Source organism: Dasypus novemcinctus, chromosome 13, assembly GCF_030445035.2.
Source record: "Dasypus novemcinctus isolate mDasNov1 chromosome 13, mDasNov1.1.hap2, whole genome shotgun sequence".
Taxonomy (NCBI): Eukaryota; Metazoa; Chordata; class Mammalia; order Cingulata; family Dasypodidae; genus Dasypus; species Dasypus novemcinctus.
This window is the reverse complement of record NC_080685.1, coordinates 52,181,286-52,202,867: the sequence shown is the minus strand read 5'-3', so window position 1 is coordinate 52,202,867 and position 21,582 is coordinate 52,181,286. Positions and strand designations below refer to the sequence as shown.

Below are 21,582 nucleotides of genomic sequence, written 5' to 3'. Positions count from 1 at the left end.
CCGAGTGGGGCAGAGAGAGTACAAAATGAAAGATGGCTTCTCCTTTGAGGAAGCAAAAGCTGATAAAACTAATCAGAAGCAAACATGCGCTAGGAAGGATGGTTCAGAGGGCTCAACTGAGAGCCTAGAGGGCAGAACTGAGAACCACAGGATTATTCCCAGGCCTTGAAACCTAGAGGAGTTTGCCCAGCTGGATTTCAAAAATGTTTTGATCTGATAATTCTGTTTACCTTTCATTTTACTCCCTTTTGAACCTGAATGCCTATAACTTTTATCTTTGCCTGTGCCACCATTGTAAGTAAGGAGTAGATAATGTGTTTCTTAAGTTCCACAGGTCCACAGACGGAGAGGATTGTCCTCCAGGACTTGTACTTAATGGGTTATACCCAGGACCTCATCTGCGCCTGATTTTGATTATTACATTTGGGGTTTTTGAGCTGATGAAATTTAGAGGAGATTTGGGACTTAGAGTTGATACTACAATGGGATGAGATCATGGGATGGGGAGATTTTGGGATTGAGTGAATGTATTTTGCATTTGGGAGTTATGTGAATCTTTGGGGACCAGTGGACAGACTGTTTGACAGAATGTGCCCTCTCCGCAGATGTACTAATCTGTGGAACCTGTGAATATGTTTACATTACATGGCAAAAGGGACTTTGCAGATGTTTTTAAGATTACTGACTTTCAGATAGGGAGAGTAACCTGGATTATACATGTAGGCCCTGTCTAGTTACATGAGCCTTTAAAAGCAGAGAACTTTCTCTACCTGGGGGTCGAAGAGATTCGGCAGAAGTCAAAGAGATTTGAAGGGTAAGGAGGACTCACGTTGTTGCTGGTTTGAAGACAGAAGAGACAATATGATGAGGAATGTGAGCAGCCTTAAAAGATAAGAGAGGCTCCCGGCTGACAACCAGTAAGGAAATGGGAACTTTGTACATACAACTGCAAGAGACAGAATTGTGCCAACAACGTGAATAGGCTCGGAAGCAGATTCTCCCCAGAGTCTTCAGATAAAAACCCAGGCCAGTTAACACCTTGATTTCAGCCCTTTGGGTCTCTAAGCAGAGGTCTCAGCTGAGCCACACTGTCTGCACTTCTGAACCACAAAATTGTGAGAATAAATGGGTCTTGTTTTTAGCTGATAAATTTGTGGTCATTTGTTTTGGCAGCAATAGGAAACTAATACGGAAATCTCAGTTATACTTCTTTTTATTTTATTTTTATTGACTTTGTAATAATATTACATTAAAAATATATATGTGAGGTCCCATTCAACCCCACCCCCCCATCCCTCCTCTCCCCCCCCAACAACACTCGTTCCCATCATCATGACACATCCATTGGATTTGGTAAGTACATCTTTGGGCACCTCTGCACCTCATAGACAATGGTTCACATCATGGCCCATACTCTCCTCCATTCCATCCAGTGGGCCCTGTGAGGATTTACAATGTCTGGTGATTACCTCTGAAGCACCATCCAGGGCAGCTCCATGTCCCAAAGACGGCTCCACCTCTCATCTCTTCCTGCCTTTCCTCATACCCATCGTCCCCCATGTCCACTTTTCCCAATCCAATGCCACCTCTTCTATGTGGACATTGGATTGGTTGTGTCCATTGCACCTCTATGTCAAGAGGAGGCTCAGATTCCACATGGATGCTGGATGCAATCCTCCCATTTTCAGTTGTAATCACTCTAGGCTCCATGGTGTGGTGGTTGTCCTTCTTCAACTCCATCTTAGCTGAGTGTGGTAAGTCCAATAAATCAGATTGTAGGTGCTGGAGTCTGTTGAGGCTCAGGACCTGGCTATCACATTGTCAGTCCAGAGATTCAAATCCCCTAAATATATCTTAAACCCCAACATTAACTGCACCTCCAGCACATTAGCATGAAAGTCTTATGAAGGGAGATCCCATCTGAGTCCAGATTCATCACACATAAACACCATTTCCAAAGAGGGGCCATCTGCCCTGGTAGTTAACCCCATCGGCCATGACCATAACTCCCATGGGTCTCTTTAGCCCTCAAAGGAACCAATATCTGGGGGTTGTATCTGCTTTATCTGTCTCTCTGACTCTGCTCAGTTGTGCATGAGGGCAATCCTTCTGCCAGCCTCCAGACTCTTTTTTAGAAACTCGTAGCCATATAAACTCATTTCTCCTTTCCATTTCCCCCTTACTTTAGGTCAAATAGCATTTTAAAGTCATGGTATTTTATGTAGACATGGATATTCTGCTGATCCGCATTGAACCTTCCGTATAAGGTCATTTTCCAGTTGCATCATCAGTTGGTAGTTGATAGTGGTCCCTCGTTGCCAGGGAGGCTCATCCCCGGGTGTCATGTCCCACGATGGGGGGAAGGCATTGCATTTACATGCTGAGTTTGGCTTCGAGACTGGCCACATTTGAGTAACATGAAGGCTGACAGGAGGAAATTCCCAGGCACAATGTTGCTCTAGGCCTTGTTCTTATTTTAGGTTTATCAGCTCACAAGCATAGTCATTAGCATCAGGGGCTCACTGTTGAACCCTCACTCCCTCCCGGTCCCCGCCACTGTACCTGGGAGACTGTCGCTGCTCCCCTAGGGACCACGACAGAGCACCACTGGCCAGGAACCCAGTACCCCCCCTGCTGTGGTTTTTAATTGTTGCCACTATGAGTATATCCAAACATTACCATGCACCCTGGACATATGTTCTGTACAGCTCCCTGTCAGCCATATATCACCTGTCATTGGTATCCCATACCAGTATCCCTCCATTGCCATTGTTGAAACACTCTGTGATCCAGAACCCCCCGAAATTTGAAGCCCAATATAATGTCATGGTCCCTTACTAGGGAATGGCATATAGCGATGGGTTTAAAGGATAGATAAAGAACTTGGATAAAGTTAGATAAAGAACTTAGATAAAGAATGTTGACTTGAAAAAATTCCACATCCTATCTTTTTCTTTTTTTTTTTTTCCCCCCCCCTAATTATTCAGCTTTTCTTCACAGGAGTCCTAGACCACAGCAATGTATATATATAATATACAGCACTCCCACACATCCACCAGAAAACCTTTTCCCTTCCACAGTGATACTCTTACGCCCTATTCATATCATATTTACTTAAAGTGATGTACAGAGTCTGAGACATTAGCTTTCTAACAAGGTGACATCTGTGCTTACATTATGGTGAATACTTTAGGATACACAGTTCTTTACATTCTTAGTTATCCTATGTTTTACATTATGGTTTACATTATCAGTCTGTCATCTCCTATATGTTATGGTGTAATATTACATGTTTTATATTCATCCTTGTGTACTCTCAAGAAACTCCTCTCTTACCCCCCATTTACTTTGGTTCCACACATTTAACGTCCATTTTCCCTTCCACCTTGGTACCCACAGTGACAGCCAACCTCCGTTTCCTGAGGAGCCACTTCCAGAGATAGATGGAATAGTGTTCAGGGCCTAACTTGCTCAACTGCCCCAATGCCCTGGGAGCCACCCTTTCTCTCGAGGGATACAGTTCCCTCTATTTGATGGCATTAGTCCTCCCCAGGATGTGGGTCCACCCCCACTCTCACTACTTGGGTTTCTACCCCATGGTGTCACCCACTCTGGCAGAATGAGCATTTAGACATTCCCCAGGAGCCCGTCCTGCATCAGACCCTCCCCTCCGAGCATTCTAAACAGGTAACCCTCTTTATTATATTTTGATATGATTTTCTCGGCATTTTACTCTCCACCAACACCTGACCCTCTCCTGTGTTCGTATGCTACCCCTCCCTCCCCCCACTTTTGGGCAACGTTACCCATCCGTCCCTCCCCAGCCACCCTCAAACCCGCAAAGCCCCAACCAAAGGCAACCCCTTGCCCCCCTTTTATCTCTTCTTTGTGTTCATACTTACCACCATCTCGTCTTAAATTCCACCCCTGCAGACATCGGCTCATATCCTTCCTCCACCCTCCAATTTCCTGTAAGCCTATCGTTCAGTCTCTTGCTATCTAGGGCAGCTTGTTTATTTCATATCATTGAGGTCATGTAGTATTTGTCCTTCAATGTCTGGGTTGCTTCACTCAACATAAGGTTCTCAAGATTCATCCATGTTATCACATGTGTTTGTAGTGTGTTTGTTCTTACAGCCGAGTAGTATTCCATTGTGTGTATATACCACATTTTATTGATCCACTCATCTGTTGATGGGCATTTGGGTCGATTCCAACTTTTGGCAATAGTGAACAATGCTGCTATGAACATTGGTGTACATATATCGGTTTGTGTCCTTGTTTTCAGTTCTGCTGGGTATATACCCAGCAGTGGTATTGCTGGGTCATATGGCAAATCTATGGCTAGTTTTTTGAGAAACCGCCATACTGTCCTCCAGAATGGTTGGATCCTTCTGCATTCCCACCAGCAGTGGATGAGTGTTCCCCTTCCTTCACATCCTCTCCAGCACTTGTATTCTTCTGTTTTTTTCATAGCTGCCAATCTTATGGGTGTAAGATGGTATCTCATTGTAGTTTTGATTTGCATTTCCCTGATAGCTAGAGATTTGGAACATTTTTTCATGTGCTTTCTTGCCATTTGTATTTCTTCTTCGGAGAAGTGTCTGTTTAAGTCTTTTTCCCATTTTTTAAATGGGTTGTTTATCTTTTTATTTTCAAGATATAGGAGTTCTTTATATATGCAAGTTATAAGTTTCTTATCAGATATATGATTGCCAAATATTTTCTCCCACTGTGTGGGCTCCCTTTTTACTTTCTTGACAAACTCCTTTGAGGTGCAGAAGGCTTTAATTTTGAGGAAGTCCCATTTATCTATTAGTTCTTTTGCTGCTCGTGCTTTTGGTGAGATATTCATAAATCCATTTCCTATTACAAGGTCCTGTAGATGTTTCCCTACACTGCTTTCTAAGGTTTTTATGGTCTTGGCTCTTATATTTAGGTCTTTGATCCATCTTGAGTTGATCTTTGTATAAGGTGTGAGATGGTAATCCTCTTTCTTTCTTCTACATATGGCTATCCAGTTCTCCAGACACCATTTGTTGAATAGGCCACTCTCTCCCAGTTGAGAGGGTTTGGTGGCTTTATCGAATATTGTGTGGTTGTATATGTGAGGTTCTATATCAGAGTTTTCAATTCGATTCCATTGGTCTATGTGTTTCTCCTTATGCCAATACCATGCTGTTTTCAGCACCGTAGCTTTATAGTATGTTTTGAAGTCAGGTAGTGTGATTCCTCCAATTTCGTTTTTCTTTTTCAGTATGTCTTTGGCTATTTGGGGTCTCTTTCCTTTCCAAATAAATTTCATAGTTAGTTTTTCTAGTTCCTTAAAGAAGGCTGCGTTGATTTTTATTGGGATTGCATTGAATGTGTAGATCAGTTTTGGTAGGATAGACATCTTAATAATGTTCAGTCTTCCTATCCATGAACAAGGAATAGTCTTCCATTTATTTAGGTCTTCTTTGATTTCCTTGAACAATCTTGTATAGTTCTCGGTGTATAAGTTCTTTACCTCTTTAGTTAAATTTATTCCTAAGTATTTGATTTTTTTATTTACTATTGTGAATGGTATTTGTTTCTTGATTTCCTCCTGATCTTGCTCATTATTGGTGTACAGAAATGCTACTGATTTTTGCGCATTGATCTTATAACCTGCGACTTTACTAAACTCATTTATGAGTTCTAGAATCTTCGTTGTAGATCTCTCAGGGTTTTCTATGTATAGGATCATGTCATCTGCAAATAATGAAATTTTGACTTCTTCCTTTCCAATTTGAATGCCTTCTATTTCTGGTTCTTGCCTCAGTGCTCGAGCAAGTACTTCTAAGACAATGTTAAATAGGAGCAGAGACAGTGGGCATCCTTGTCTTGTTCCTGAGTTTAGAGGGAAGGAGTCTAGGATTTCTCCATTGTAAACAATATTGGCTTTAGGTTTTTCATATATACTCTTTATCATGTTCAAAAAATTCCCTTGTATTCCAATCTTTTGGAGTGTTTTTATCAAGAAAGGGTGCTGTATTTTGTCAAATGCTTTTTCTGCATCAATAGATATAATCATGTGATTTTTTTCCTTCAATCTGTTTATATGGTGTATTACGTTGATTGATTTTCTTATGTTGAACCATCCTTGCATACCTGGGATGAATCCCACTTGGTCGTGGTGTATAATACGTTTAATGTGTTGTTGGATACGATTAGCAAGTATTTTGTTAAGTATTTTTGCGTCTAGGTTCATTAGAGAAATTGGTCTGTAATTTTCCTTTCTTGTGATGTCTTTGTTTGGCTTTGGTACTAGGGCAATGTTGGCATCATAGAAGGAGTTGGGTAATGTTCTTTCTGTTTCGATTTTTTGGAATAGTTTCAGCAGGATTGGTGTCAGTTCTTTCCGGAATGTTTTGTAGAATTCACCTGTGAAGCCATCTGGCCCTGGGCTCTTCTTAGTTGGGAGATTTTTAATAACTGATTCTATCTCTCTGCTTGTGATTGGTTTGTTAAGATCATCAATTTCTTCTTTTGTCACTATGGGCTGCTTATGTGTTTCTAGGAATTTGTCCATTTCCTCTAGATTGTCATTTTTGTTGGAATATAGTTTTTCAAAATATCCTCTTATGATAGTCTTTATTTCTGTGGGGTCAGTGGTGATATCGCCTTTCTCATTTCTTATTTTGTGTATTTGCATCTTCTCTCTTTTTTTCTTTGTTAGTGTTGCTAAAGGTTTGTCAATTTTGTTAATCTTCTCAAAAAACCAGCTCTTGGTCTTGTTTATCTGTTCAAGTGCTTTCTTATTTTCTATTTCATTTAGTTCTGCTCTTATCTTTGTTATTTCCTTCCTTCTTCTTCCTGTTGGGTTACTTTGTTGTTGTTTTTCTAATTCCTTCAGATGTGCAGTTAGTTCTTCAATTTTTGCTCTTTCTTCTTTTTTGATATATGAATTTATGGCTATAAACTTCCCTCTCAGTACTGCTTTTGCTGCATCCCATAAATTTTGGTATGTTGTGTTATCATTATCATTTGTTTCAAGGTAGTCATTGATTTCTTTTGAGATTTCCTCTTTGACCCACTGTTTTTCTAAGAGTGTGCTGTTTAATTTCCAAATCGTGGTGTGAAATCTGGGCTTCTGTCCCTTGCAAATCTCCAGCTTGACTCCACTGTGGTCAGAGATAATGTTTTGTATGATTTCAATCTTTCTGAATTCGTTCAGCCTTTCTTTGTGGCCTAGCATATGATCTATCTTGGAGAATGATCCATGTGCGCTTGAGAAAAATGTATATCCTGCTGTGTTTGGGTGTAGCAATCTATATATGTCTATTAGATCGAGCTCCTCTAATATACTATTCAGATGTTTTGTTTCTTTGGTGATTCTCTTTTGAGATGTTCTGTCCAGAGTTGATAGTGGTGTATTAAAATCCCCCACTATAATTGTAGATGTATCTATTCTTTCACTTCGTTTTTCCAGCGTTTGCCTGACGTATTTAGAGGCACCCTTGTTAGGGGCATAGATATTTATGATTGTTCGATCTTCTTGACAGATTTTCCCTTTGACTAAAATGTAGTATCCTTCTTTGTCTCTCACAATTGTTTCGCATTTGAAGTCTATTTTGTCTGATATTAATATAGCTACTCCTGCCTTTTTTTGGTTATTGTTAGCTTGTATGATTGTTTTCCAGCCATTCACTTTCAATCTCCATGCGTCTCTGGGTCTAAGATGTGTCTCTTGTAGACAGCATATGGATGGGTCATATTTCCTTATCCAGTGTCCCAGTCTGAATCTTTTGATAGGTGAGTTTAATCCGTTGACATTCAGTGTTATTACTATCAAGGAATTATTTGTGTTAGCCATATTTTGATTGGATTTGTGTTTGTCATATTTTGTTTGTATATATTTTTTTTGTCTTTTTTGTTGTTGTTGTTGGTCTTATACTCTCCTCCAACTTTGCCTTTCCTGTTTTTTCCTTTCTTCCTGCAGAACTCCCTTTAGAATTTCTTGAAGGGGAGGTTTCTTGTTGGTATACTCTTTCAGTTTCTGTTTGTCTGCGAATATTTTGAACTCTCCATCATGTTTGAATGCTAGTTTAGCTGGATAGAGTATTCTTGGTTGGAAATTTTTTTCCTTTAGTACCTTGACTATATCATACCACTGTCTTCTTGCCTCCATGGTTTCAGAAGAGAAATCAGCACTTAATCTAATTGAGCTTCCCTTGTATGTGATGGTTTTCTTTTCTCTTGCTGCTTTTAGGATTTTCTCTTTGTCTTGAGCATTGGATAATTTGACAAGTATATGTCTTGGGGTGGGCCTGTTGGGGTTTATGACTTGTGGAGTGCGCTGTGCTTCTTGGATATGTACATCTGTCTCTTTCAGTAGATTTGGGAAGTTTTCAGCCATTATTTCCTGCAACACTCCTTCTGACCCCTTTCCCTTCTCTTCACCTTCTGGAATGCCTATAATACGTATGTTTGAGCGTTTTGCATTGTCATTCAGGTCCCTAAATCCTAATTGGATTTTTTCTATCTTCTTATTGACCCCTTCTACTATCTGTTTGATTTCTGATGTACTGTCTTCCACATCACTAATTCTCTGCTCTGTCTCTTCTAGTCTGCTGATATTTGCTGCAAGTGTATTTTTGATTTCTTGAACTGTGGTGTTCATTTCCATCATATCTGTTATGTTTTTGCGTATGTCTGCAATTTCCCCTCCAAGTGATGTCTTCATGTTGTTAACCTCTTTCATTACTGCATCAAATTTGTCGGTGATAAATGTTCTGAGATCTTTCATTGCTTGTGCCAAGTTTTGCTCCCCTTCGTGATTATTGGTTTGTTGATTGGATTCAGCCATGTTTTCCTGATTATTGGTTTGGTTCGTAGATTTTTGTTGCTTTCTGGTCATCTCTTTATTTTGACGAATTTAATCAGTTCCTTAGCTTCTTTGTCTGCTCTTGGAGGTTAATTAGTTGTTATTTTTGCATAGGTGTTATATCTTCTCTTTGTCACTTTTTTCTTCTTATTCTAGTTACTTGTTGTTGGTTAAGTTCACTTTAGAGGAAAGTATTAGTGTTGGGGAAAGGCAATTGTGTAAGCAAGGGAAAAGTGTAAAGTAGTATTGGTGATGTATGTTAACAAAGCAAGAATATGAGATCTGGGAGGATGGAGGTTAGATTCATGTAGATTGTATAGAGTTATAGCTGTAGGTAGAGTACCTTTTATGAAGTAGATGACTGAATATGGGAGGAATATGGTATGAACTACAAAGCTATTGTTTTCATGAGAGAGGGAAAAAGAAAAGAAAGGTAGTAGTTTCAAGAGTGGATAACAGACAGAAAACAGAACAAAGGTATTAGAAATTAAAAGTTAGACACTTTGTGGATCAAAGAACGGGAGGTGGGGGGTGGAATATAGGAGAGACAGTAGATGATAGTGGATATCAAGATGCAGGGGAAGGGGGATAGTGTAGGTAGCCTAAATCAGTTCACACAGAAATGAGGCAGTGGAGGATGGGAAAACCCAGCAAATGTGAGGTGTTCCCTGTAGCACCTATTGTATACTTGAATTAAAATAAAATAAGTGGAAGATGAGGGACAAGAGGGAAAGAGAAAACCAAAAAAAAAAAACTAATTATAATAAAGAAAAAAAGAAAGACAAGAAGAAAGGAAGAAAGAAAAAGAGGATGGGCAAACGGTGGGGAACGGATAGGGGGAAGAGAGATACAGGTATACACGTGTCACAATTGCAACACTATCTAAAACAACAACTTCCCCCCGCTTTGCCCTAAAACCCCCCGTCTGTCTGCCCAAATGGGTCTGCAAGCACCTCCCTTCCCACAAACCCCCAATAGGCCGCCCAGGGCTCACGAACTCCCCAGTACTGTAGATGCTCCAAAAAAAAAAAAAAAAAAAAAATTAAATAAAATAAATTAAAAAAAAAAAAAAAAAAGAAACAAAGAACAGAAACCCCTCCGCAGGCCCGGCTCCGCCCGCCGCTGCCCACCGCGGAGGCCTGGACCGGCTCTGCCCGGCTCCTTATGCCGCCACGGCCTGGCCTGGCTCCGCCCGGCTGCGCTCGCTACAGCGGCCCAGCCGGCTCCCGCGTCCACCTCCCGCCACCGCGGCCTGGACCGGCCCCGCCTGGCTCCGTACGCCACTGCGGCCCGGCCCGGCTACGCTCGCTACAGCGGCCCAGGCCTGGCTCGGGCGTCCGCCGCCCGCCGCTGCGGCCTGAACCAGCCCCGCCCGGCTCCGCACGCCACCGCGGCCCGGCTCGGCCCGGCTCGGCCCGGCTCGGCCCCGCCCGGCCCCGCTCGCCGCCGGCGCAGCCCGGCCCGGCCCTGGCGTCCGCCGCTGCGGCCCGGCCTGGCTCAGCCCCACCGAGCGGGGCTAGATGCCTCGTCTCCGCCTACCCAAGGAGGGAATCCTCTACAGGTAGCTGGGATCTCCGTGTATATTTCACAGACGGATCCTCTCTGTTACCTTCCCTCCAAATCGATGTCCAGACACCTCCGGACCAGCAAAAATCCCGAAACAATCCGGTCCCAAAGAGTCTCCAACGCCGCCCAGCCGATTCCCTGCAGAAGACCCTAATAGGGATGTTCACTCAGCCGCCATCTTGCCCCCTCTCGACTCAGTTATACTTCTGATACTGCTTGTTTCTGTTGTAGATGTTCTTAGAAAGAATGGAATGTGTCAAGAAGTTTTCTGGGGCTGCAGACTTGGCCCAGTGGTTAGGGCGTCCGACTACCACATGGGAATTCCATGGTGCAAATCCCGGGCCTCCTCGACCCGTGTGGAGCTGGCCTATGCGCAGTGCCGATGCGTGCAAGGAGTCCCGTGCCACGTAGGGGTGTCCCCCGTGTAGGGGAGCCCCACGTGCAAGGAGTGCACCCCGTAAGGAGAGACGCCCAGCACGAAAGAACGTGCAGCCTGCCCAGGAATGGTGCTGCACACACGGAGAGCTGACACAAGATGACGTGACAAAAAAGAAACACAGATTCCCGTGCAGCTGACAACAACAGAAGCAGACAAAGAAGATGCAACAAATAGACACAGAGAACAGACAACCGGGGTGGGGTGGGGGGGACGGGGAGAGAAATAAATAAATAAATAAATAAATAAATAAATAAATAAATAAATCTTTTAAAAAAAAAGAAAGGGGAGGGAACAGGAGTAGGTCAGTGGTTGAGTGTGTGCTTTCCATGTCCGAGGTCCCAGGTTCAATCCCTAGTACCTCCTAATAAATAAGGGGTGGGGGGAGTTACCTTGGAAGGAGGAAACCTGCCTTTCAGTGTCAAGTGAATTAGGAACACTATGATTAGATGTTACCACTGACTTTGAGGAATGCCATGCAAGATCCAGACCATCTCCCCATTTGGAATGGTCTCCTACCAGCAGTGTCTTGCCTGTAGGTAGTGTCCTACCCCTAGCAACTCAGTGGCCCCAGACAATTTGGCTGATGGAAGACTTCCATCTTCAGGTAGAATGCTGGAAGAATAAGGGTGGTATCAGTGTATTTCTTGGCTTTATATTTTGTAGGAATAAAGGCACAATAAAATTCTTGAGCCAGTATCCATCTTAGATGTTTTGAAATTTCTTGCTTATTATGATATAAAAAATAAAATAAGTTGGCCCAAAGAAAGGAAGCAATTCTAATTTTGACTGTTCCTAAAGTAGTTCACGTCATGCCCTTTCTGATTCCTTATTAATCTTTTATTATCCCTTCTTGTTATGCTGTCCTCAAGAAATAGACAGTTCACAACTTGGTCCAAGACAGACCCAGAACTGTAGGAATGTGGCAGACAACTAATGAGCCAAGGAGACATTTCTGGAAGGAATTAGAAGCATCATTGTTCTCTCTTCTCTATCCTCATCCTAGCTACAGGCAGATATTTTGGGTGCTGTTTTCTGCTCCTTCTAAACCTTCTATCTGGCAACAGACCTGGGTTTGAATCTTGCTTTGGTTACTCTCTACCAGTGTGGTCTTGAGCAAGGTATAGCCTCTCTGACCTTCAATTTTTATTGTATTCTTTCATGGGGTTAATAATATCTACCTTATAGGGTTACTGGAAGGATTAAATGAAATAACAGAGTGTCTACTACTCAATAGATTCAGTTAAATTGTGAGTTCTTTCTCTTGTTCATCTCTTTTTCTAGTAGTAGTAATACATGACTCTTTGGCCAGTTTAGTTAGTCATAATAGTGGATACTAATATCCTTATAGGTAAGTTAAATTGATCCTCTGACTTGACCTTTTAAAAATCAGTATGAAAAAATGTAAATTTTGGCACCATAGTTTGTACAATCTCTCTTATTTTTTATCTTTTATAATTATATCTGATGGTAGTCACCTCAGAAAGTCTTTAGGAAATAACTTTCTAACGTGATAGGTTATAATTTCAGTTTTAATTCATCTGATTAATTTTCAAATGATAAGTTTCCAAATCAAAGGCATATGCAGTTATAGTAATTTGTATGACTGAATTAACAATAATGCTAGCGTAATTAGATAGAAGTTCCTTAGATTAAAATCATGAGTTCAGTTGCATTTCAAAATAGAAGATTGTCATCTTCCTTAGAATTCATTCAATTATATAACCCACTGCTGCTAATAACATGCACAACGTTGTTACCATCCCCACCATCCATTACCAAAACTTTTCCATTGTCCCAAATAGTAACTCTATATATTTTAAGCCTTAACTCCCTATTCCCTACCCATACCCTGTCCCCTGGTAACCTTTATTCTAGATTCTGACTTGTGGTTTGCTTATTCTAATTACATCATATCCCTGAGACCATACAATATTTGCCCTTTCATGTCTGGTTTATTTCATTCAACATGATATCTTCAAGGTTCATCCATGTTGTCGCAGACTTCATTCGCAGAACTTCATTCATTCCTTTTTATGGCTGAATAATATTTCATTGTGCATATATACCACATTTTATTGATCCATTTATGGGTTGATGGACCCTTGGGTTGCTTCCATATTTTCGCAATTGTGAATAATACCACTTTGAAAATTGGTGTGTAAAGATCTGTTCAAGTTCTGCTTTCAGATATTTTGGTTATATAACTAAAAGTGGGAATGTCAAGTTATTTGGTAATTCTGTACTTTCTGAGGAACCGCTGAACTGTCTTCCACAGAGGCTGCACCATTTTACATTCCCACCAATAATAAATGAGGGTTCCTATTTCTCCACTTCCTCTCCAAACTTGTAATTATTTTTTAAAAGATTTAATAGTAGCTATTCTAGCGGGTGTGAAATGGTAGCTCATGGTTTTTGATTTGCATTTTCCTTATACCTTTTCAGGTGCTTTTTGGCCATTTGTGTATCTTTCTTTGGAGAGATGTCTATTCAAGTCTTTTGCCCATTTTTAAATAGGTTTGTTTGTCCTTTTGTTGTTGAGAAACCTCCCAACTAAGAAAATCCTGGACCAGATTGTTTCAAAGGTGAATTTTACGGAACATTCCAAGAAGAATTAATTTCAATCCTGCTCAAATTCTTCCAAAAAATTGGAGAGTACTCTACCTAACTCTTTCTATGAGGCCAACATCATTCTCATCTCAAAGACAAAGATACCAAAGAAAATAAAATAAAATTATAGACCAGTATATCTTATGAATATAGATGCAAAATCCTCAACAAAATACTAGCAAGGTGAATCTAACAGCACATTAAAAGAAATGTAAACCATGATCAAGTGGGATTCATCCTGGGTATGCAAAAGTGATTCAACTTAAGAAAATCAATTAATTTAATACACCACTTTAAGAGATGAAGGAAAAAAGCCAAATGATCAGAATTGATTCAGAAAAAGCATTTGATAAAATCCAGCATTCCTTCTTGATAAAAACACTTAGAAAACTAAGAATAGAAGGAAACTTCCTCAACATGATAAAGGACATATATGAAAAACCTGTATCATAATGATGACAGACTGAAAGTCATCCCTCTAAGATCAGGAACAATATAAGGATGCCTCCATCACCACTGATATTCAATGTTGTACTGAAAGTTCTTGCCAGTGCAATTAGGCAAGAAAAAGAAATAAAAGATGTTCAATTTGGAAATAAAATTTTCCCTATTTACAGATGACATGGTCCTAAATATGGAAAATCCAGAAAAACCCACAACAAAGCTGCTAAAGCTAATGAATTAATTCAGAAAAGTGGGAGGTGATAAGATTAACACTCCAAAATTGGTAGCATTTCTATACACAAGCAATCAGTTTAAAGGAAAATCAAGAAAAAATTCCAATTACAATAGCAACTAAAAGAATGAGATGCTTAGGAATAAATCTAACCAAGGATGTAAAGAACTTGTACACAGAAAACTATAAAACATTGTTAAAAGACAAGACAAATAAATGGAGGAACATTCCATGTTCATAAATTGGAAGACTGAATATTGTTAAGATGTCAGTTCTACCCAAAGCAATTTCAGATTCAGTGCAATACAAATTAAAATTCTAATAGCTTTCCTTGCAAGAATGGACAATCCAATCATCAAATTGATATGATAGGGGTCCCAAATAGCTAAAGCCACCTTGGAAATGAGAAATGAAGTTGGAGGAATCATACTTCCCAATCTTAAAACTATTATAAAGCCACAATAATCAAATCAGCATGGCCCTGGCACAAGGACAGACATATAAACCAATGGAATTGAATTGTGAGTTCAGAAATTAAACCTGAAATTTATGGCCAACTGATTTTTGATAAGAGTACAAAGACTACTCGATTGGGAAAGAATAGTCTTTTCAACTATGGGAAATTTGAATCTCTATTTGCAATTAAATGAAGGTGGACTCTTACCTCACACCATGTAGAAAAATCAACTAAAAATGGATCAAAGACCTAAATGTAAGAGCCAGAACTGTAAAACTTCTAGAAGAAAACATGGGAAGCATCTTTAGGACCTTCTGTTAGGCAATGGTTTCTTAGACTTTACTCTCCAAAAGACAAGCAACAAAAGAAAAGATAAATGGGACCTCATCAAAATGAGACACTTTTGTGCCTCAAAGGACTTTATCTGGAAGAAAAACGACAACATAGAGAAAGAGAAAATATTTGGCAACTACATATCTGATAAGTGTTTAATACCTAGACTATAAAAATAAATCCTCATTGAGTTTTTATGTAGTTTAATGTTTGTAAAGCGCTTAAAATAGTGCCTGGCACACAATAATTGTTCAAAACTTGATAGCCATATGATCTACTACTGCATAGAATATTCTGAAACAGTGTAGTGTGTTTGACCTGACCATCTTTGTCTTATTTGTTAGGTTACACACTCTTACACTGTGCTGCAGCCTGGGGTCGGTTGGAAACTTTGAAAGCACTAGTGGACTTGGATGTTGATATAGAAGCTCTGAACTTCCGGAAAGAAAGGGCTCGAGATGTTGCTGCTCGGTATTCCCAGACTGAGTGTGTTGAATTCCTGGACTGGGCAGGTAAGAAAGCTCACATATTTATAAACTGACTGATGTAATGGATGTTTTCCTTTTACAGACTAGGTCTTTAGCAAAGAAAAGTAGTGATTAATGGTTTCACCGTCCATCAAGATGTTTTATTTGTAGATACAATCAGTCACTGTTGGTGTTAATATATGCAGTCTGCCTTTTAAAATTTCACTATTGGCTTTAAAGAATGTACTTAATAGGATCTGTACATATTGGAAGTTGGTTGATTTACCAATTTCTAAGAATTTTACCAACAATTTTATGTTAAAATTTATATACAATGTATGTTCAAAGTCATTTTCTGAGAGACCCAGGCAGAGTGGGCATCCTCAAATTTTAAAAAAGTGACATATTTGAGTAATACATTTGCACTCTCTAGGTAGAAACAGTTTTAATAATAAAAAATGATTCATCTCAGACAAAGTTAACCTGGGAAGTTAGAAATCTGAATAGTAGTTACCCTTGGGGACTAGTGGGGTGTAATGTTCTTTTTCTTGATTTGGTTGCTGGTTGCATGGATGTATTTGTTTGGAAAATTTATTGAGCTATACATTTAAGACTTCTATAATTTTCTTTATATATGTTATACTTCAATACAAAATTTTAAAAAACTATTTGTTACTGAGTTTTGCTATTATTTTGCTTACGTGCTATAGAATAAAACTTAAGATTTCAAGAAGATTTACCTTTGTAATTGTGTATGTGTACAAACATTGGTTTAAAAACTAGTGATTTTGAAGTTCATAGGATTTATTTTGCATGTTTTTCTGCATTCATATTTTAAACTAGCATTTAGCAAGCACCATAAGTATAGCATTGCTATAAGTATAATTGATTTTCTTTGCTCTTTGGATATTTATTAGTGTGTGTAATAAGCTATAGGCACATTCAACATATAACACTATAAAAAAGACTATGATTAAGGGTTAAAATTGGCAGAACAGGTAACATACATTACAAAGTGGTCAAAGAACATGAAGTCAAAGTGTGTTGGGGTTGAGATGGGCCTTGAAGAATGGGTGGCATTTGAATACATAGTAGAAGGGGGAAGTCTTGAGCAAAATCTAAGAATGGAAGTGACATGTTGTGGAACAGTGATGAGTTGCCTGAGTGAAGTGGTGAGTCATAGTTTGCACAAGTAGGTTACAGCACAGATGGAATAATAAAAGGCTCTAGAATCAGACTGCCTGTGTTTAAATACTGCTGTCTCCACTTGTAAGATACTTAAATTCTCTACCTCAGTCTCCTTTTCTCAAAAAGGGGGACAATAATAGTTCCTTTTTCTTAGGGTTGTTGTGAGAAAGGAGATAATGTAAAGCACGTAGCACAATGCCTGTCATGTGGTTTGATTTTGAAAAATACTGCTATTATTACATCCAGATTGTACTCTTGAATGCCAGGCAAATGAATTTTCACTTAATTGTGTAGCAACTGGGAGCCGCTGAAAGTTTAATGTAGAAGAAGAGGGGAAAGTGATTTTTAGGAAGATTCATCTGGTAACAGTAAGGAGCTTTTGCCCATCAGTACAACGAGAAAGAGATGGGAAGCATTGGTAGCAATAAGCAAATTGAGCTAAGAAAGCAACTTGGAAAGAAAGGTGAGTTATACTTTGAGCTTATTTTGTAGGCAATGTAGTAAATGCTTTTTAGGGACAATCTTTCTAGATGTCGATACCTTTAATTTTACGATTAGCTCTTAAGTAAAAAGGAAACAAAAATAGTGCTCATAAATAGTTATTGTAGCTGTAATTAATTCACATTCCTTAATTTAAAATCCATTTTTAGAGAATGAATGACTCTGGCACTTAAGAACCATAGTCTTGGTACAAATTTTGCTGTAGCTTTTTGTGAAGAAACACTTTGAAGCTTGTGAGTTTGGGGTTTCATTGGTGGTTTCCTTCTCTAGAGTATCCATCTGTGTAATTGGGTCCTTAAGTTCTTGGAGGACTTATACCTAACAAGTCCTCATGATGAAGCTATTTCAATATTCCAAAGTAATCTAGTTTTTTTGTTTCTTGATATGGAATTGGGAGAACTGGAGCTTCATGCTAATACAGTTGTCATGTAATGTCAGAAACACAAACTGCTTAACATAAAAATTTAATATTTAATTCAGACTTAACAGGAGTATAAATCACTTCCATTCTAGTTCTAGCTATTAGAGTAGGAACCACCTGAGGACATTTAAGGGACTGAGAACTCCCTACCCAACTCCATACTGCTGAAAATACCAGTTAGAGATAAATTTCTTTGGGTTTTAGAGGTTTGGGGACTTTTTTCCCCCTAAATCTTCAAGAGTCCTCCATGAAAAGAAATATGTATCTGTGTTGTCTTAGAGGAAATTAGTTGATGGTTAACTCAGAATTCTGAAGGAATAGAATGGAGTATTAATGGAAGTGGGGGGTGGGTTGTGCTAAGGAGGGGTGGAGTGAGGTAAAGACAGTCTGGAAAGTAGACCCAGAAATTGGCTTAATAATCCATAATTTTCCAAGGCAGGCATTAGTCTTTACTTGTAAAGACTATAAAGTTATCTATCATTCTTTTAAAGATGATTTTTGAAAGGTTTTTCCTTATAGATATGGCATGTTGTTTTGTGAGAATTTTCAAGGTATTTAAAATTAAATCTTGTGTCCTTCTCTCAGACTAGTCTCCTGGTTGGAAAATATGGTAACCATACATTTTAAAATGGAGATGGCTGATTAACCAAAAGCTTGAAATACTTTTTAAAAAAATTGAAGTGTCTTACCAACAAAAGCCTGAAATAAAAAAAAAAATTGATATCTAATTCATCATTTATTACATTGGAAACTGAAAAACCTATTATATAGTATTTTCATTAATCTATTTCTTAATATTTTCATGTTATTTTAGCAATTTGAGATGGGAAATTAAGTTTCATGTGACCATAAAATTTGCTCAGGAAAATAAGAAAAATACATAAATATTATTTAAATCAGATTTATTGAAACACTAATATTCTAGCCTACAGATTGGGTAATGCTTAGTAGTCTAACTCATTAAAAAGAACAAAATACTTAAACATGTAGCAGTGATAGTACACGGTCTTCTCCCAGCACTATAGTAAGTATGGACTCCTATTTAGATGAATGGAAAAAACTATTCAATCCAGATTTTGGGGAATTTCAGTAAAGAATGTGAAAAATTTCAGAGGCTCCCAAAGAATAATTTTTATCCTTAGGTGAGTCCTCTCAATAGATTCCTTTTGTAATCTCCATATTAGACTGAACTCCATTTGCATATGTATGCATTTAGTATCCTCTGACCCCTTCTCCTCCTCCATTCTTCTTCTTTAACTTGCGGTGCTTAACTTTCTTAGAGGAAGGATGGTGGGATACCTGCTTCAGGTACTTGGTCATCATTGACGTAGTAGCCACCAGTCCGCAGAGTATTTGGTTTATATCATAGACAGACTGGCATTCTAGATCATTACCAGAGGTATCCAATGAGGCTTGTTTCTTCAGCTAAAACAAGAAAAATAGATAGCTTTTTATTTCCGAGGTTCAAATTAATTTTTTTTCTTAATCTATCAGCTTAAACTCTATTAAAACACCTTACATTATCTCTACAAGAGAAGGGTTACTAGAGAATAAAGAAGTGCAGGAAAAATGCTCTTCGCCATAAGCCTAAATAAGATTACAGTGATCATTATTGCCATCATCGTCAGTAAAACATTTAATGTTTTTTTAATGGTTAGAACATTCTGCTGGAAGAAATTCATTGAATATTAGAAAATATTTTCTTTTACTTAACAACCTCAAGGTATAATAAAATCATAATCATTTTAAAAAGAAGAAAACCTGTGTAAACATATAATTGTTCTGGGGAAGTGGATGTGGCTCAAGCAGTTGGGTGCTCACCTCCCAAATGGGAGGTCTCAGGTGTCTTGTTCCCAGTGCCTCCTTAAAAAAAAGTAGACAAGCAGACACAGAGAGCATACAATTAACAGTCCCAGAGAGCAGCCAGCCAGTGCAAAACAAGGCGGGGGGTGGGGAGGGCGAGGGAAGGAAATTAGTTGAAGTGCTCCATTTCCCAGAAAGTTATCCTAGTAGTAGAAATTATAGTCCATTTTAAAAAAATATGCCAACTTTTATATATTTAGTTTTCTTAGGCAGATCTAGAAGGGATCTAAGAAATGTTTTCTTCTAGATTATTTTATAGATGAGGCAGCTAGGAGAGATTAAATAATTTAAGGGTACAGAGATAACTTTATTTCCTATACCTTGTACTCACTGTAGCCCACTGTTTTCTTGGTGTGTTTTTGTCACTTGGACTAGGTGGTTTTAAGGACCTTCTAATTTAACACATATTTCTTGAGCACCTAGAATATGCAAGGCACTATGCTAGAGGCTGGGAATGAATGGGGGAAGGGAAAGGTTACAAAGATGAACAAGACATGGTACCTGTCCTCTAAGAAGCTGATAATCTTATGTTCTAAACTCTTTGAAATCTATGGCTATTTGCCTCACTAATTCACCTTTTTTTTGTGTTTCTTCCATTTCATCCACAGGTAATGCACAGATAAAACAGACAGGATTAAAAAGAGAGCTTGTACTAAAATATAAAAGAGATGTAAAAATCCCTGAAATATATCCATATTAGCTAAGTTGCAGCATAGTTTGTCCAGAGGATAGGGTAGACAGTGAGATGGAGAGAGCTTAACTTTCAGATAGTACACTTCTTCTGGGAAAATTTCCCACCCAACCTTTGTCCAGGTAGTTCCATCACAAATACAGAAGCCTTCTCTGAAGAAACAGATAAATAACAGAGGAAAAATCAGAGATAGTCCTTGAGTGGACATCTTTCTCAATTAGGAAAAAATCTATAGCCAAAAAATAGATCCAGACAGCATAGAAAAATGCCCTGAATATTAGTTAATATAGTGTTTCAGTCAAGGCATTTCAGATAATCTTGCTAGTCAGCAAAATATACACAGCGAAATATACACTGATGATTAATGTAACATCATCAGTCATACTGATTCAGGGATAAGTTTTGTGACATCATAAAGAACCACACTGGAAAGAAAAGATATCACCTAGCCAATCATCTTGGGTTTCTTAGGGATGCTTTTTGTTGCCTTTTGTCAGAATGGTTTGAGATTGTTCATTTTTCTGAAAGGATGAATTTACTAATAATTTTCCAAGTAATACAAACTGTAATCATATTAATAGAATTTGACAGAGGCAATTTACCCATATTCCGCCAATCCTTCTTCTGAAGTATGGCAGGTATGCCATTTCACACAACCTAGCATTTACTTCTTCTCTTTTCTCACTCTGGAATTCCCTTCCTTTCAAATAGTTAAACATTTAGTGCCTCTGCCCTTTATAACCTATGTTCCTTTGGTGGTGGTATGTGCTACCAGGGAGTTGGGAAGAGGTGGGTGATACAACATGGTATGATAATATGAGATATAGACCCTGCCTTTGAAGAGCTTACAATCTAAAAGCAGAAGCAAAGAATACAAAGAAAATTAAAAATTACAAGCTAGACTAATATGAGATTCTAATCAAATTATTATAATGTAACAGTTGATAGAGCAATGAATTCTACCTGGGGTAATTAGGAAGTTTCACAGAAGTATATTTGAGTTGGGCCTTGAAGAATCAGTAGAATTTTTATAGGTGGCACATGGCAGAAAGGGGCATTTCAGGTTGAAAAAATGTAATAAGCAAAGAGCTGTGAACATTCATATAACATTTACTGAGCATCTACTATGTGTTAAATACTGTTCTGGGACTGAGGATATGCAAGTGGACAAAAACCAGACAGAATTTTTTATCTTTGTGGAACATACTTTCCAGTAGGGGAACACAGACAATAATTATATCTATCTAAATTTTTATGTTACATCTATGGAATGTTGTGGAGCAAAAGAGTAATAAGGAGTTAGGAAGTTTCTAGTAAGTATGTATGTGTGTTATGGGGAGGGCAATCAAGAAAGACCTCTCTAAAAAAGTGATGCATGAGGCAGAGACCTCAAAGAACTGAAGGAATGATCCATGTTGATTTCTGGGGGCAGAGGAAACAGGAAGTGAACTATGGGTAGATTCTCTGGGTGACTGTTGGAAGGGGTGGATCTGGAACATTAGTCTGTGGCTATATAGATCTTGGA

General features: G+C 38.7%; 2 protein-coding genes across 2 annotated transcripts in view; one reads left to right on the top strand and one right to left on the bottom strand.

Annotated features, from left to right (window-relative positions):
• The window catches only part of ANKRD45 (ankyrin repeat domain 45), a 91,046-nt gene that overhangs the window by 41,704 nt on the left and 27,760 nt on the right, over positions 1 to 21,582 (top strand). The window contains exon 3 of the mRNA XM_058310145.2: positions 15,271 to 15,438. Within this exon, the coding sequence (XP_058166128.1) occupies positions 15,271 to 15,438 (168 nt within the window). The remainder of the gene's footprint in view (positions 1 to 15,270; positions 15,439 to 21,582) is intronic.
• Positions 18,391 to 20,299, bottom strand: TEX50 (testis expressed 50). The gene is made up of 2 exons (XM_012529368.2): positions 19,942 to 20,299; positions 18,391 to 18,928 (listed from the first exon to the last, which is right to left on the bottom strand). The coding sequence occupies exons 1-2, from the start codon at positions 20,263 to 20,265 to the stop codon at positions 18,716 to 18,718; spliced, it is 537 nt and encodes a 178-aa protein (XP_012384822.1). The 5' UTR covers positions 20,266 to 20,299; the 3' UTR covers positions 18,391 to 18,715.